We start from the raw sequence: 18,267 nt of genomic DNA on the forward strand, positions 1-18,267 counted from the left end.
AAGAAACACATTTTAAATTGTGACAAAACTGTATGTGTGATTATGTACTTTCTCATACACATACTTGAAAGGAAAGAGTCCTGAAACAATATCCCTAAGGGTAATATACAGATACTTTCCATTCTATTTGATTATTTCTTTTAAATAATGCTGAATCTAATCCACAAAATTTCATGATTCAATATGGGTTGCAATCAATCTACAGTTTGAAAAGTACTCAGATGGACAATACTTAGGGTTCACCCACAGAAAGTCTAATTAAAGATTTAATTTTATAGTTTAATAGGAATAATCCTAACCACAAATACTTTTTTTTTTTAAAACAGAGGTGACTAACCAAGTACACATTAATGACTCACAGCTGGGAAGGCTGAAAATGTTGGTAATTTATAATAGAACTACGCAGAATAAAACAGTACCTAAGTTACTTCTTAGTTAAATGTTGTGAATTTTTTTTTTTTTAAAGATTTTAAGTAATCTCTATACCCAATGCAAGGCTCGAACAACCCCTCCATCAAAAGTCACACACCCCACTCACTGACTGAGCCAGTCAGGCGCCCCTAAATGTTGTGAAATTTTAAGAGTTTTAATATCCCAAACTCTTTCTGGAACAGGATGTAGTAAAAATACATTAAGTACAAGCCAAATATTATTTATGTTTCTGTTTAGTAAAAATTTCAAAAGCTGGGAGTTTTCCATGTGATAAATTAGATATGTAGACATATTATTATCTATATATTCATTCCAATCCAAAAATCTTACAAACAGGATGATTAACCCTTCAATATAACATTTCAATGCAATGTTTTTGGTTTTTGTTTTTTTTTGGAATGAATTAATACTTGTACCAAAAGAAAAACCAAAGCCAACATATTCCATGTTTTAAATCCAAAATTAGTACTTAAATTATATGCTATGCTTTTAATGAAATCATTTTAAATTTTTTTTTTTTTTCAACGTTTATTTATTTTTGGGACAGAGAGAGACAGAGCATGAACGGGGGAGGGGCAGAGAGAGAGGGAGACACAGAATCGGAAACAGGCTCCAGGCTCTGAGCCATCAGCCCAGAGCCCGACGCGGGGCTCGAACTCACGGACCGCGAGATCGTGACCTGGCTGAAGTCGGACGCTTAACCGACTGCGCCACCCAGGCGCCCCAATGAAATCATTTTAAAAAACTACCTATACTATATCATATTAGAGCAATACACAGGAGTTCCTTACTTTGCATGGTAATCTGTAGCTGGCTTGAGATCATTTAAAGTGACACTGGTTTCTTCTCCTCTGGGGGAAAAAAAGGAACATTTCACTGTCTGATAAATAAGCATTTCCAGAAGATTTACATTATGTGCTACCATTTGTGGTAGTTTATGAAATTATACAGCTTTTTACTTTACCAACTATAACCATGTTCAGATTCCACTAGTACAGAATTTGTGTAATAAGGATATGTGCCAAACTTATGTATTTGCATATCACTTTAAAACAAAAAGGTGTCCTAGGCAAATCAATTGTGTAAGCCAGACTTTTTTTTTTGAAGTGTAGTCAGGAAAGATATTTAGTTTATTAAAAAAATTAAAATCAGTACAGTTTCAATTATTTAAAAATCCATTTTGCCCAATTAAAATGTGAAATACCACGTGTGCTCCTGAAAGCAAAACCACCAAATTTTTACAAGGAGTGTGCCACTATTGCATTTTATTAGAATGTAACATGGAACCTTATTTAAAGTTTTATAGTTTAATGAGATTAGAAAAAAAGTGAATAATCTGAAGTATAGCATTTTACTCATGGCCACTATTATACGTTCAGGTTTTCAAACTTAATGGCACACATCTTTTTAAAATAACATTTGATACGATTACTTGTATATGTGGTCAAAAACCCAGACCATTTTCCATCTTTTTTTAAAAATCACTATTCTCTGTTCCATTTCTTTCAGCCAAATTTCTCTCCTCTCATTTTATGACACCCTCCTCCATCTTTTCTCAGATCAAAACCAGGAAATATGAGAAAGAAAACCTTTCCCATTGAGGGAAGAACACTTAATGAATTGGGCAGTTTCAGTAGAATCTTCGGAGAGAGACCTTAATTGGTGCAGAGTAAAGAAGGTGACTAATGTCCCTCTTCTGCTCTCTGATCAGGCTGCAAATGGAAATAAATGCTTCATCTTAGCAGACAGCTATAACTAACTAGAAACAGCCATTAACATAAAAAGAAACCTTGATGTTGATGGTCTTTTATCTCTTATTTACCCCATAGGTAACTCTGTCTCCTTTAAGACATATGAATAGAATAAACACAAGTAAGTCTCAATACAGAGAAGGAGACAGGACATTTTTCTAACCCTATGTTACTAGATGATAGATACTGGAGCAGTTTCACTTTCCTTTCTTCCTTACATTAGCTATTTTTTGAAAAGATACCAAGAAGGCTATGTGTCCAGTGTTCTATGTTAATTATCATCATTCAAATGACTAACCCTTTTGCAATCTTCCCAGTGCTTAAATTATAATAATCAACTTCACTCTTTACTTTTCCATTAGAATAAGCAATATAAACCATTTCTATTTGACAAACGGAAAAAACTATTTTACAACTGTCAGTCATAAATGTCACATTTTTAGCCAATGACTCTAAGGCTTCTTGGTGTGTAATAAAACTTTTGACCCAAGGAAATAAAACTTTTGAACCAATCAAAATATGATTATTAACATACCAACATACAAATAAGGAACAATGATACTAACTTCATTTTACAATAGGGCATTAGCTTGACATATAAGAATTAAAGCCAACTCCTTGGAGGACAATTACCTGATTTCACAAGTTCACAATCTAAGAGTTCTCCATTTCTGATCTGGGCTTCTACTACTACAATTTATACTTATATCTCAGGAATATGTGAACAGTGAAACATTTATTAGGGAGTCTACTGAAAACTACTAAAGCTGAATGTGGCCAATGAAAGCAATTATTCCAAGGGAGTGTAGACAGATGTGTACCAGCTGGCATTTGGATTACATACACTGAAATCAGTATCAATTATCAATTAATAGATTCAAAATGAAAGCATCAAGAGAGAAAAACAGAACAAGATTAGTATTAAGCTCTTTATATAAACCCCTGGCTTATATAACGGGAGGGAGTAAAACATAACAAATACTTACGCATATACACTTTTATATTTCCCATCTTTCCCAGTACTTGAGACCAGAATATCGTAACTATAGAGCTCTGGCACAGTAGTCTCATCTGTTTCACCATTTATGAAGCTGGAAGGAGGTGACCAGGTTAGTACTACTGTCCTTGACTGGATGTCTGAGGCCTGCAAAAACATAATATTTAGAGCTGTCTGAAACAACTGTAATGAGCACAAGGAACAATGAAAATCTAATGAGGTTTCAAGATTAAACAAAATATATCTGTATCTACTTATACAAAATGGCTCACAAACAGAAGCCTATCCACTTGCAGAAGAGATATAATTTATTGTGAAAGGGCAAATGGGTTCAATAAAAAAATCCAAGGACCATTATGGGCCACTTAAAACTATTAGTGTAAACACCATACACAAAAAAGAATGGGGGAAAAAGTCCACTTATAACGTATTTGAAAAGGTTCATTTCCTCAATTTAGAAAATATCTTATGGGGTACCTGTTTCAGTCTAGTGTCTAACTCTTGATTGTGGCTCAGATCATGATCCCAGGGTAGTGGGACTTAGTCTTGTGTCAGGCTCTGTGTGAGCATGGAACTTGAGATCTCTTTCTCTCTCTCTCCCCCCTGGCCTCCCCCTCTCTCTTTCTGCCCCTCTCCTCTGCTTGTGCTCCCTGCTTTTAATTAAAAAAAATAAAAATAAAGTGTCTTACAGTGAGAAAACAACTCGAGAAAAATGAGCAAAGGATATAAACTGACTAAAGAAATATAATTTGATAATCTAACAAATGATGTGTAAATGCAGTCACAATTAAATAAATGTAAATTAAAACAAGATACCACTTTTCATCCAACAGACTAGGAAGATTAAAAAGTTAGTAATATGTCCACTGTGTTTAGGTTTATAGAAATGGGTTGAAGTATATATATACAACGTTGTATTAGTTTCAGGTGTACAATACAGTGAGACTGAACAATTCTATACATTTCTTAGTGCTCACCATGGTAAGTGTATACTTTTTTTTTTTTAAGATTTTATTTTTAAGTAAACTCTAAATCCATTGTGGGGCTTGAATTCACAACCCCAAGATCAAGAGTCACATGCTCCATTGAACTGAGCCAGCCAAGCACCCCTGATAAATGTATTCTTAATCCCCTTTATCTTTTTCACCCATCCCCACATTAATTTCCCCTCTGGCAACCACCAGTTTGTTCTATGTATTTAAGAGTCTGTTTTTTGGTCTCTTTTCTCGTTTGTTCATCTGTTTTGCCTCTTAAATTCCACATAGGAGTGAAATCATATGATATTTGTCTTTCTCTGACTCATTTCACTTAGCATTATACTCTCTAGGTCCATCCATGTTGTTGCAAATGGTGAGATTTCATTCTTTTTTATGGCTGAGTAATATTCCATTGTATATATGTTACCTATATACCACGTCTTTATTCATTCATCTATGAATGGATGCTTAGGATTGCTTTCATACTTAGCTATTGTAAGTAATGCTGTAACATAAGAGTGCATAGATCTTTTTGAATTAGTGTTGAATTAGTGTTTTTGTTTTCTTTGGGTAAAAACCCAGTAATCGAATTACTGGATCATATAATAGTTATGTTTTTGATTTTTTGAAGAACCTCCATATTGTTTTTCATAGTGGCTACACCAATTTGCATTCCCATTAAAGTGTATGAGGGTTCCTTTTTCTCCACATCCTTGCCAACATTTGTTATATTCTTTTTGATTTTAGCTATTCTGACAGGTGTAAAGTGGTATCTCATACTGGTGTAGTCCCAATAGTTTAATTTTGCTTTTGTTTCCTTGCCTAAGGAGACATATATAGAAAAATGTTCTATGGCCGATGTCAAACAAATTGTTGCCCATGTTTTTTTCTAGGAGTTTTATGTTTTCAGGTCTCAAATTTAGACCTTTAATTCATTTTTAGTTTATTTTCATGTAATTGCATTCATAATTAAATAAATGCAAATTAAGACAAGGTACCAATTTTCTTCCAACACATTGGCAAGATTAAAAAGCTAGTAATAACCATTGTGTTAAGGGTTTGGAGAAATGCACACTCTCTTAAATGTAGGTAAGACTATATATTAGAGTATGTATTGGTATGATCTTTGTGTAGAGCTACTTGGGAACTATCATAAAAATTTACTTTATAGTTCAAGAATTCCATTCCTGGTAACTTTTTTCAGTAAAATATCTTATGAACTTACATAAGTACATAAATATATGGAAATCATCTGAAATGAGTCTTCTATTTGTATGCTACTTTGGAGGTAAAATTTGCTTTTATATTCATCTCATTTGATTCTTGCAATTACCCTCTAAGACAAAAAAGATACATTTTACAGAAGAAACGTATTCAGAAAGATTAGGTGACTTCTTTGAAGTCACTCAACTAGTAGTGACTAGGACCTGAATAAATCAGTTCTTTTCCCATTACACAATGCCTCCATACTGAACTCACTTCTAGGTAGTAGCTGTTTTCAGCTAAAACAATAGTTAGGAAGCTACTGAAATGACAATCCCCTTGTATGGATACTGGGATCAGGAAGTGAGAGAATTATTCTGAAGATAACTCAAAGGTCGAGTCTAAGGAAACCTGGAGTCATCAGACGTTTCAGTGAACATTAAAAGGAAAAGGAGAGGGATAAAAATTCTGAAAGTAAAAAGGTACTGAATAAAAGGCAATCCATGTCTAATTTTAAGCATTATTAAAATAGGGGGTGGGAGGGAGGAAAAAAGAAAAAAAAAAGATGTCAGTAGATTTTGACAGAATGAGACTTAAAACAGTTTCAAAGAAGCCCAATAATAAAGACAAATACTTTCATCTATACAGTTAATTATTTCTAGCATGTGAGGAAATACAATACCATTATACTCCATTTTATGGAAGAAGTAGTTTCAGAAAGGTTAAGTGACTTGTAGGTCACTCAACCCCTGAATGTGTAGCTGAGGCTGAGATTAGCACCATGTTCTCCCCTACACGCTGCACCTGAGTCACACTGAGTGAGCTTTTTTTGGGGGGGGGGTTCTCAAATGTGCCATGTTCAGTATTTTTCAAACATTGGTCACTTTGCACTACTCTCCCCACACTAATTCCCACCCCCACCCATAGCCCACAACATCCAATTACTACTTTTTCTTTAAATTTCAGTTCAATTATTCTTCCTTAGGGAAATTTATTTTGACACCCTGTCAAGGCCTAGCCCCCCTATTATTGTATTTTCTTGTAGCACTGTATCTCTTTGTTCTGGCACTTCACAGATACAATTTTATATTTACTGCATGATTTATTCTACTAACTGAAGCTCTGAGGGCAGGGGCCATACCTATCCTTTGCTTTTCATCCTATCCCCAGCTTTTAGCACAGCATGTAGGATTTTATTACTGGTCAAATATTTATGGAATGAGTAAGTGAAAACTCATTTAGCTTGATGCTCTAAATGAACCAGAGCATGTGAAAACAACTACACACACACACACACACACACACACACACACACACTCTCTCTCTCTCTCTCTCTCTCTCTCTCTCCTGACCTACACCTCACAAGTAATTTAGTAAAGGAGTTATAGTTACCCAAACTATAAAAACAAACTAAAATAAAACAAAGCAAAACAAAACAATCAGCATTACTTTGTTTTATGACACAGGACTTATTTTACAAAATTACATCTTCCTCATAATGCTAGGCAAGAAATTCTTTAAAAGAATTATTCCACAATTTATGGCCTGAAAAATTACACTTTTAATATTATATACTATAACAAGTAAATACTGCTGGTATTAGCCAGTATGTCATTCAAATACCAATCCTATTAAGGCTTGAAAATTTCTTTTTTTAGTAAATCTAGTGATATACATAGATCTTGGAAGGACATTGACTGAATTTCAATACTACTTATTAAACCCGCTCTTGCTTCAGATTCCTCTTCTGTAAAATAGGGAAAATAGTACACAGAAGGTTGTTCTGGAATTAAAGAAAATAATGGATATGTTTTCGAAGTACTTTGAATAGAGTCTGACACTAGTAAACTTGCATTAGCTATTACTATGGAATAATTTTGCACATGTTTCTATAATTTACATGTATAAACTCAGTTCTGTTTTGAGAGAGAGAGCGAGTGAGCAGAGGGGGGGCAGAGAGAGATGGAGACACAACAGATTCTGCACTGTCAGAGTGGAGCTCATTTTTTAATGGGCTTAAAAAATTCAATTTGTATGAGCATTTAAAATTAATCTTATGTCAAATCTGATGTAAATATATTTCCTATTAGGAATGATAGCCTTTACTTAGGCTATTTAAAAAACAAGCAGAAAATTTTACGTAGCCAGTTTTACTGCCATACCTTTTGCTGATTTTCTGATTTCTGCTGTTACATCTATACTTATAAAGGGCTAGGGAATATTAACTTTCTTCTATAGTTTAATTCTTTTTACATCTAGAATTAACTGAATACATTTCACATGGAAATAGTATAAACAGATTTTTAGAAAACTGATGATCAGTGGTACTCACATTATTTATTACATCCTTGTCTCTTCCAATGATTTTCAATGTCATTGCTTAATGACATATGAAGCATATATTAAATCCTAGTTTAAAAAATGAATTCTTGGGGGTGCCTGAGTGGCTTAGTCAGTTGAGGGTCCGACTTCGGCTCAGGTCGTGATCTCACGGTTCTCGTGAGTTTGAGCCCTGCATTGGGCTTGCTGGTGTCAGCCTGTCAGCAACAGAGCCTGCTTCAGATCCTCTCTCTGACCCTCCCCTGCTCACGCTCTCTCAAAAAATAAAAAAAAAAAACATAAAAGAAATGAATTCTTGACTGACTATTCTGCTTCACTGATCAACAGATCTCTCCTTATATGAGATCTACACTAATCCATTATTGATATCACATTACTTATAATACAGCTTTTTAAAAAAAATTATTTATTAAATTTATTTACTTATTTTTCAGAGATTGAGAGAGAGCGAGCAAGCAGGGGAGGGGCAGGAAGAGAGGGAGACAGAATCCCAGGCAGGGTCTGCACTGTCTGCATGGAGCTGCATGTGGGGCTCGAACTCATGAACTGTGAGATCATGACCTGAGTCAAAACCAAGAGTCAGACGCTTAAGCAACTGAGCCACCCGGGCACCCTAAATTTTTATTTAAGTGATTTCTACACCCAATGTGGGGCTCGAACTCACGGCCCCACGATCAAGAGTCACGTGTACCTCTAATATGGTTTTAAGAAAGGACTTAATTAAAATATACCAAAATCCTATGTGAATAATACTAAATATAAATGTCAAGAAAATACATACAATACTTACCACTGGTTTGACAATGTTGGAAAGAAGTGCTTCAAAAGCTTTAGTTTCTTCATCTTTCTCTTAAAAAAAAAAAAAGAATATTAAAAAATGAACTAAATACATTCATCCCTCTCCCTCCACAATGTGTCTTCTGAAACTATGTTTGTAATCTGAGATTTTTATTTCCTAGTTTTTACTTTAGTTCGTATTCAGCAGTTTGTGGCTCTTCAGGTTTCTTCACTTCAGTTTCTATTTCCATTTTAACTGCGATCACTGATTATAATACCATTATATATATATCTGAACCAGTCACTAAGTTTTTCTAATATAAAGTATATTGTTTTCATAGTTAAAAAAAAAAAATACTCTCTGAAATTCTCATTTCCTAATCTCCTACCTCTTAACAGTTACAAGTTAACTATTTGTTTCTTTTTTTTTTATTTATTTATTTTTGGGACAGAGAGAGACAGAGCATGAACGGGGGAGGGGCAGAGAGAGAGAGGGAGACACAGAATCGGAAACAGGCTCCAGGCTCTGAGCCATCAGCCCAGAGCCCGACGCGGGGCTCGAACTCACGGACCGCGAGATCGTGACCCGGCTGAAGTCGGACGCTTAACCGACTGCGCCACCCAGGCGCCCCATCTATTTGTTTCTTAAAAGGTCTTAACTATGGTTCCCAAAATAAAAATATAAATGACTTGACCAGAACTTGTATTCATAACTGATATATCTGAAACTTTAGCTTAACTCTTCTGAAATATCATTCATTCTGATTTCAGAATGATCAGAAGGTCTCAAAAATATGGGGAAATATTTTTGTTAATATAACAGTTATGAGGTTGTTAAAGCATTAAAATGTGTTGGTGAGGAATGGAAATCATAAAGAAAAGGAAGTAGTACTCAGAGTTCAAATAGTGGAAATTACTCACAAGCTGGGGAAGGTTCCTAGGGAAATATGGGGATTTTAAGAGAAAAAAACTTCTGAAGAAAGTAATGGAGACTACTCAATCCTAACTACAGAGTATATAGATAGACTGGTAAATGACACAATGAGTTGCTTTCAAGGACTTACATATAAAGAAGTTGGGAGAAATAAAAAACTAAAGTTGATAAAAACCAGAACAGCCATGTCAAAGGCACAGAAAGAGAGGAAAATGAATCTGAATGAACCTTATTAGGGTTTTTCTTTCAGACAGAAATTTCTCTTGGCTAGTAAAATTTACAATATAAGTGAAATTACTAATTGAGCTTTCCCAAATTATAAGAAGAAGTACCCTAGCAACAATTTGGGTTCTAAAACTTTTTCTCAAATTTAGAAGTGTTATTAATCTACAGCTTATCTGAAGCATGATGAAATAACTGAAAGAATATACTTTTGGTTGATTAAATAATGATGAAAAGTACCAACAGGAATAGATGAGTGTTTTAAATAGTTACCTTCTATTTCTGTATCAATTTGTGCACCACCTTTCCCTTTCCCGGACTTGTTCTTTGTTGATCCTATGTTTACACCACTAGCATTTTGCCCTTTTATAAGCCCATTATGTTCATTTATGGGAGAAGGGCATTTCTGGGGTGATGATGGTGGACTGCTCATTTTATCCTTCTGTGTTCCTTGGCGATCCTTTAATTTTTTCTGCAAACGTTCATATGTTTTGCTAGATCTTTCATCTCTAAAGTTGGACCTTCCATGTGTAGAGTGAGCATCTAAGAAGAAATAAAATAGAAGGAATGGGAAATAAATTTACCATTACATTATATAAAAATTATTATGAAACATTTCAAAGAATAATTCTGCAAAACAAAGCTATTTCTATTTATCCATCAACTGACAGAACCAAACTTTTTGATTATAATTATATATATCAAATAAATTTAGAGATATTTCTCTTCTTCATCTTTTCCCAATTAACTATTAATCTCCACAGAAACAGCTTGGTGGTATGTTATGATAATCACAGGTGGGGAATAAGATCTGAATTGAAATGTGTACAGTTGTTTTTTTCTTCTGCTCTTTTGTAGCCATCATTTTTAGCATCTCTTTCAACTTCAAACATATAAAATAAGTAAACAGAAAACCACCACCTGCCTAAATTCCCTGATGACTAAAACAAAACAAAAAACAAAACACCACAAACCAAATCATCACTGAAAAATAAAGTTTTAGGAGTTAAGGAAAAAAAGTGGGATTGTTTACTAAGAACAGAATCCAGGTACAAAATACTGCATCTCTGTATATCATAAACTCAAGGGTGTGATTCAGAAGAACATATTTATTCTACTAAAAGTCACATAACACTATAATAAAATCAATAAACTCCAAAAATATTGTTAAATTAATTGTCTTCAGAGTTTTTTAGTTTCAATTTAAAATCTGTAATGAGAAAAACATTTTTTAAAAAGCCTCAAAAATCTTAGTAAAGTTTTCATTTATCAGTGTTTTAAGAAAATTAGTACAATACTCTTGAAATGAGTATTACAAGGATAGGTACATAAAACAGAATAAAAAAACATAGGCATTTGGTTATCTACATGTAAAAGAATGAGTCTGGACACCTACCTCACACCATATACAAAAATTAAAATGAGTCAAAGACCTAAATGTAGGAAGTAAAACTATTAAACTCATAGAAGGAAACACAGCTGTAAATCTGTATGACTTTGGGTTAGATAATAGTTTCTTTGATATGACACCAAAAGCACAAGCAATCCAAGAAAAATAAATCAGATTCACCAAAATTTTCTTTTCTGCATTAAAGGATACCACTGAGAAAGTGAAAAGACAATATGGGACAAAATACCTGCATATCATAAATCTGATAAGGACTTGTATCCAGAATACATCAAAACTATTACAGCTCAACAATAAAAAGACAAATAACCCAAATAAAAAAAATGAGTGCAGGATTTGAACGGACATCTCTTGAAAGAAGATAAACAAATGGCCACTAAAGCAAATGAAAAGATGTTCAATATCAGTAATGAGACAAGCAAATGAAAACCACAATGAGACAAAAGCTCATACTTACCAGAATGGCTAGAATCAAGTTTTAACAAGGATATGGAGAAATTAGAACCCTCACACATTGCTGATAGAAATGTAAAATAGTGCAAACACTAAAGAAAAGTTTTGCAGCTTCTCAAGAAGTTAAACATAAAATTACTATATAAGCCAGCAATTCCACTCTTAGATATATACCCAGAAGTGAAAACCTGTCTACTTGTTTACAACTGTCAAGGCATCATTATTCGTAATAGACAAAAAGTGGAAACAACTCAAATGCCCATCAGTTAATAAATGAGTAAACAATGTCATATCCACATAATGTAGTACTTTTCAGCCATAAGCAGGGAGTATCATCATGCTACACTCTTGAACTAAGCCTTAAGTAGCCTAAATGAAAAAATGCTAGACATAAAAACAACATATTGATTGAACATTTATATCAAATATACATGTTGTGCATATATTTATATGAAGGAGCTAGAATTTCCTTTTCACGGAGGCAGCTACTGGTTATAAAACTGTTATTTGGATCCAGTGGTAGATGCTTTGGCTTATAATCTTAAATATAATACGACTCTTGTCTTCCATCACCGGGTAGCTAGTTTTTAAATTTGTACCCTTTAATGGGTTTGAATTTTTCACTTTCCTTCACAACATTATGAATCATATCCATGTATTCTAATATCCCCTCTGAACAACAATGGGTTCTAACAATGCGAAATAGCAATAATTATCACATCTAGTTTTTTATTGTAATTTTCTCAAACACCTTTTTAAAAATAAGTCATAATAGAAGAATGAGACTGATTTGTAGTATAAACTCTTACTACTCAAGTTTTCACTGGACCACTGCATGAGCCTTACCTGGGATTTTGTTAGAGATGCAGAAACCCAAACTCCATCCAGACCCACAGAATCAATATGCATTACTTGGGCAACAGAAGTTAAGTTTGAAAAGTATATATGATACATGACATAACATATAAGATACTGCTTATAGGCTATGCTGTGTATTTAAAGTTCTATATTTAGAGTTGTTTACTCTGTAAATTTACTAAACATTAATGATAGATACTACTAAGTGCAGGTGACAAATAAAAAAGATTTAGTTCTCAGGGGGTTTACTGTCAAACAACGAAGACAGACATACAAATTAAAACAAAATCAAATTGTGTTAAGTTCTGTGAAGGAAACAGGTTTCAGTGTGAGTGACTGATAAGACCACAGAGGGTCTCTATGAAAGCTGAAATCTATCAGGAAAAAAACAGAGCCTTCTACAGAAAAGGGAAAAGAGCATTCCTGGCGGAGAGAACATGGTGTTCTCAAAAAGAGCTTGGAGGTTTTGAAAAGCTGAAGGGGGTGGGATGGGGACAAGTGGAACAAAGCAGTCAGAGGCCACAGGGCAGGGCCTTATCCAGGCCAGTGGTTTGCAACCAGGGCCAATTTTGGCCCATAGGGTTCATACAGCAATGTGTGGAGATAATTTTAGTTGTCACAACTGGGTGAGGATAGGGGAGGGTGGGTTGATATGCTACTGTCATCTGGTAGGTAGACAGCATGGCTTCTCCTGAATATCCTACAATGCAGTTTTGTGCTCCAAAACAAAGACTCATCCATTCCCAAATATCAAGAGTACAGAGGTTGAGAAATCCTGGTCTAAGGCAAGGTTCAGGATTTTATTCTAAATAAAATGAAATATTTAAATAAAAATAGAAATCAGATTTATATTTTAAAATGATCACTCTGGCTGAGCTTGGATGGCTGGGGGCAAGAATGACAGCAAAAAACCAACTGGAAAACTGCTCTTGCAGTTGTTCTGACAAGAGCTGACAGTGGACTAGATTTGAGTAGAAGTGGGGAAAAAAGTAGATAAAACTGGGAAACTTCTGAAAGTAAAGCTGGTAACAATTGATGCAGGGGTTAAAGAAGTAACAATCAAATTTGACTATATGCCTTTCACCTGAGCAAACTGAGTGGCAGTGGTATCACGTATCAAGACAAAGACGACAGAGAAAAAGCAGGCTACATAATTGAGATTTATGTTTAGAAACAATATAACCGAGATGCATGAGACATTTAAGTGGAGGTATCAAGAAGAAATTAAGCCTTCTGAAGCTTAGAGGCCAGGTTTTGGCTGGAGATACAAATCTGAGAGGAATTAGTATATGGTATTTAAACCCATAGGAAAGAATAAGATTACTTCTTTGTGGATGTGTGTGTGGTTGTCTATTCTTCCCAATAATTTGTTAACTCCCTGGGGGCCAATGTTGTATCTTATTTTGTTTTTTCAATCCTTTACATAACCTAGCAACTTTGGTAAGTGGCATCACAGCTTTAAGGATTTAACAACAGTATGATTACTCCTGGCTGAAAACTTTCCTCAGAGCCTAGTTGGCAAGACAGAGAAGAAAAGCTCTGGTTTGAACATATCCTCACTAAATATTGCTGCATGATATAAGTTATTTTACCTTTTTGATTTTGTTTACTTTTTGTTTTGAAGGGTTATCATGAGGATGAAATACTTAACACAGTGCTGGGGCAAGAGAACATAAGTGTGACACTAGGTTGGTCATTTCTTTTATATAATAGGAGGATAGACAGCATCTGTTCTATCCAAGTAAAGAAGAACTAATTCCATAAAATAGGAATATTTTTTATCTTACCTACATCTCCATATACTTGAGAAGATTGATACTGTGGCATATACTGTGTTGCCATGTCTCCAGCTCCGGTCACTGGGGAGTACATATGGCGTGGTGGAGGGGGCATCATGGTTGGGACAGGAATGAAACCAGGCAGAGGAGGAGGATGTGGAGAACGGTGTAGAACTGTGTGACCACCAGGATGAAACTCTGGTGCCTGAGGAACCACAACAACTCTTCGAACACCATTGTCTTCAATAACCTACAAATTGAACATTAAACATTTCTTCCATAAGATATAAGCAATTCTTTTGTAAAAGGTTAGAGTAGGAATTTTTATAGCATTAGAAGTTCATTAGAAGTTCATATTAAATACACTAAGTACACATGAATTAGTAGTGAACAAGATGAGGTAGTTTTTATTATACAATGCAATATAAATCTTAAAACACTGATGAGATTAGCTAAATAATAATACAAATAATGAACTACAATATCAGGTATTTATTCCTATGTGTTATGTGCATTTAGTGATGCGTTAACAACAAAAGGAGACTCAAGGGAATTTTTGGGTTAAATAACAACAGGATTAGGAATTAATTTCCTTTTCCATATTATGGGTAGGAATAAGCTGTGGAAAGAACACAAACTGTGAAATAGATATGGGGAAAAAAACTGGATCCAGATATCTAAAATCAACCATATATTGCATTTAGGTACAAAATTCTTATGACCATGACCAGGAGAATTTTAACAGTTGAGGATCTTTTCAAGGGAGACAAACACCTAATATATTATTAACTCCCAGTTAAGCAAAGTATCTGTGGCTTTCAGTTTTAGAAATTATATATTTTCTTAAAGTTTTTATTTTAATTCCAGTTGGTTAACATACAGTGTCAAATTAGATTCTGGTGTACAATATAGTGAGTTAACACTTCCATACAACCCTGGATGCTCCTCACAAGTGCACTCCTTATTCTCCATCACCTATTTAACGCCAACCTCCCACACCCCACCGCCCCCGCTCTTGTAACCATCTGTGTGTTATCTATAGTTAAGTGTCTATTTCTTGGTTTGCCTCTCTGCTCCTTTTTTTTTTTTTTTCCATCTGCTCGTTTGTTTTGTTTCTTAAAATTCCACATATGTGTGAAGTCATCTAGTATTTGTTTTTCTCTGACTTATTCTGCTTGGCATAATAAATACTCTCTAGCTTCATCTGTGTTGTTGCAAATGGCAAGATTTCATTCATTTTTATGGCTGAGTAATATTCCATTTTATATATACACCAAATCTTTTTTTTCCCCTCAGATCTAGTATCAGGGTTTGGTTTAGTGACAGAATAATGGTTAGAGTTAGGGTTAGGGACAGTGTGAGGGTATGTGCCTAACTCTAACCTCTAATCTTAACCCTGAAGTTATCCTTCTGGAGAGGTCTCTGAAGTACTGGATAATAGGCACATATCCTCACACTGTCCCTAACCCTAACCATTATTCTGGCCCTAACCCATACCCTAATCTTAGAAATCATACCTTTTTGAAATGGGGTTTAAACTGTAGGAAAGGAGTTTTTAATATGACAGATTTATTCCCTTTGAACCTCATTGGAGCTACAAGGAAAGCCTTCCGGATATAGGATTTTATCTCAAAATTAGGAATTCTTCTACCAAAACAGGGCCCCTACCTTTTTATTTTTATTTATTTTTTAATTGTTTTTAAACTTTTATTTAGAGCCTGACGCAGGGTCAAACCCACATACAGATCATGACCTGAGCCGAAGTCTGATGCTTAACCGACTGAGCTACCCAGGTGCCCCAAAGGCCCTTACCTTTTTAGACTTACAAGATTACTATCAAGGTATAAGAAATCAACAGTAATACTTTTCCCCTTCCTAAAGAAACAGAAAATTATTGAAATGCAAAGCGCTAACTTAAAGGCAAATCCTGATATTTTCAGGAAGAACAAATTTTACTATTCTTTTTATTTATTTATTAAAAGCTTTTTTTTTTTTTTTTCAACGTTTATTTATTTTTGGGACAGAGAGAGACAGAGCATGAACGGGGGAGGAGCAGAGAGAGAGGGAGACACAGAATCGGAAACAGGCTCCAGGCTCTGAGCCATCAGCCCAGAGCCTGACGCGGGGCTCGAACTCCCGGACTGCGAGATCGTGACCTGGCTGAAGTCGGACGCTTAACCGACTGCGCCACCCAGGCGCCCCTAAAAGCTTTTTTTTAAAGAAAATGTTTATTTATTTTTGAGAGAGAGAGCGAGCGAGCACAAGTGGGGGAGAGGCAGAGAGAGGGAGACACAGAATCTGAAGCAGACTCCAGGCTGAGCTGTCAGCACAGAGCCCGACACAGGGCTAGAATTTAGAAACTACGAGATCATGACCTGAGCCAAAGTCAGATGCTTAACCAACTGAGCCACCAAGGCACCCCAAGTTTTCTTAAGAATAGCAAATTTTGGGGGTGCGTGGTTGTCTCAATAGGAAAAGCATGCAACTCTTGACCCTGGGGTTATGAGTTTGAGCCCCATGCTGGGGGTAGAGATTACATAAATAAACTTAAAAAAAAAAAAAAGAATAGCAATTTTTGTATTATAAAAATATACATGCTTGGTAGATATATTAGAAAACACACTTGTTTAGGTATAGATAAGCTTAAATTACAAATAAATAATTATTGCTTTAGAAAAATTATAGTTACAATTAAAACAGCCTATTAAACTACCCTTACCTGTTGGAGTAGGAGAGGACTTGTAACAGGACTAGAAGACCAAATGACTTCGCTGTTTTTTACATACTAACTCTAGAACTATAAATGCCTTGCTTCCAGCAAAATAAATGTCACATATCCTGCTTTTCTCCCTGTTTTAACTCAGTTTTGAATTTAAAGCCTCAGACAAGTGTATGTAATTGGTAGAAATGAAATATCTGGATCCCTAGCTGGAGAATCTGGAAACCATAGCTTTTCAGCCTCTAACCCACAGGAAGGGACATTAGGAGTCTGGAGTGGATTTTGAATAAGCCAAACCAGTGTCTGTTGCAATACACTACTTTCACCATTATCAACTCTCCAACTCACAAATATTAAATGACTCCCATTGTTGATAGGATTACAGTCCATATTCTCTGACACTGTGTTCAGTCTTGCTCCAACCTACCTTCCTAGATGTATTTTTCTTCTACACCAAATCCTGAACCCTTAACTCCAGTCAGGCTGGTATACTAAAAACCTATCTTCATACAGACCTATACATTTCTGTATCTTGGACTTTTGTTTGTGCCATCTTTCTTCTACTCTTTGCTTCCCCTTAATCTATAACTACACAAATCCCATCCATCCTTCCATATCTAGCTCTAACTTTACCTTCTTCATTCATTTTAAAAGTATTTTTTAAAGTTTATTTATTTTTATTTTGAGAGAGAGCTTGAGCAGGGGGAGGGGCAGAGAGGGAGAGAGAGACAGAATCCCAAGCAGGCTCCGCACTGACAGCAGGGCTCGATCTCACAAACTGGGAGATCGTGACCTGAGCCAAAATCAAGAGCTGGATGCTTAACTGACCAGGCACCCCTAAAAAATAATTTGTTTTTGACCACAACAAAAACATTGGTAATAATTAAGGCAAGAAACTAATGTGAGTAATGTCTTCGTAGGGTCACATACACTAATAGGGATGATAAACACAAAAACAGAAGTAAGTCATTTATATAATTTTGCAAGGTGATAAATATTATGGGGGGGAAAAACAGGTAAGTGAGACCAGAAGTATCGTGGGAGTAGGACAGATTGCAGATAAGATAGAGTGACTAGGATACGCCTTATTGGCAAAATGAAATTTGAGCAGAACTGAAGGAATTAGCCATGGAGAAATCTGGAAGTGTGTTCTGGGCAGAGAAAACAGAACAAAGCCTCTAATAGATATAAGTAGCTTTAGTAGGAAGTCAGTGCAACTGGTTCAGTGTAAGAAGGAAGGGTAGAAGCAGGTAAGGTCAAAGAGTTAAAGGGAGTGGCCAGGTCAGGTAGGGCCATATGAGCTATTAAATACATGGACTTCAGTATTTACTCTCAGTGAAAGGGAAAACAATCACAAAGTTTTGGGCAGAAGGGTGATATAAGCCACTGGTGCCCAGCCAGAGGTGATTTTGTCCCCC

The 18,267-nt window shown here is 35.3% G+C and overlaps 1 protein-coding gene across 5 annotated transcripts in view; it reads right to left on the reverse strand.

Annotated features, from left to right (window-relative positions):
• The window catches only part of FNDC3A (fibronectin type III domain containing 3A), a 145,192-nt gene that overhangs the window by 35,011 nt on the left and 91,914 nt on the right, over positions 1–18,267 (reverse strand). For all 5 annotated transcript variants that reach the window (XM_030310462.1, XM_030310444.1, XM_030310453.1 and 2 more), the window contains 5 exons: positions 14,140–14,380; positions 9,907–10,176; positions 8,491–8,549; positions 3,170–3,327; positions 1,224–1,283 (listed from right to left, as the gene is read on the reverse strand). In XM_030310462.1, coding sequence (XP_030166322.1) covers positions 1,224–1,283; positions 3,170–3,327; positions 8,491–8,549; positions 9,907–10,176; positions 14,140–14,380 — 788 coding nt within the window. The remainder of the gene's footprint in view (positions 1–1,223; positions 1,284–3,169; positions 3,328–8,490; positions 8,550–9,906; positions 10,177–14,139; positions 14,381–18,267) is intronic.

Source organism: Lynx canadensis, chromosome A1, assembly GCF_007474595.2.
Source record: "Lynx canadensis isolate LIC74 chromosome A1, mLynCan4.pri.v2, whole genome shotgun sequence".
NCBI lineage: Eukaryota > Metazoa > Chordata > Mammalia > Carnivora > Felidae > Lynx > Lynx canadensis.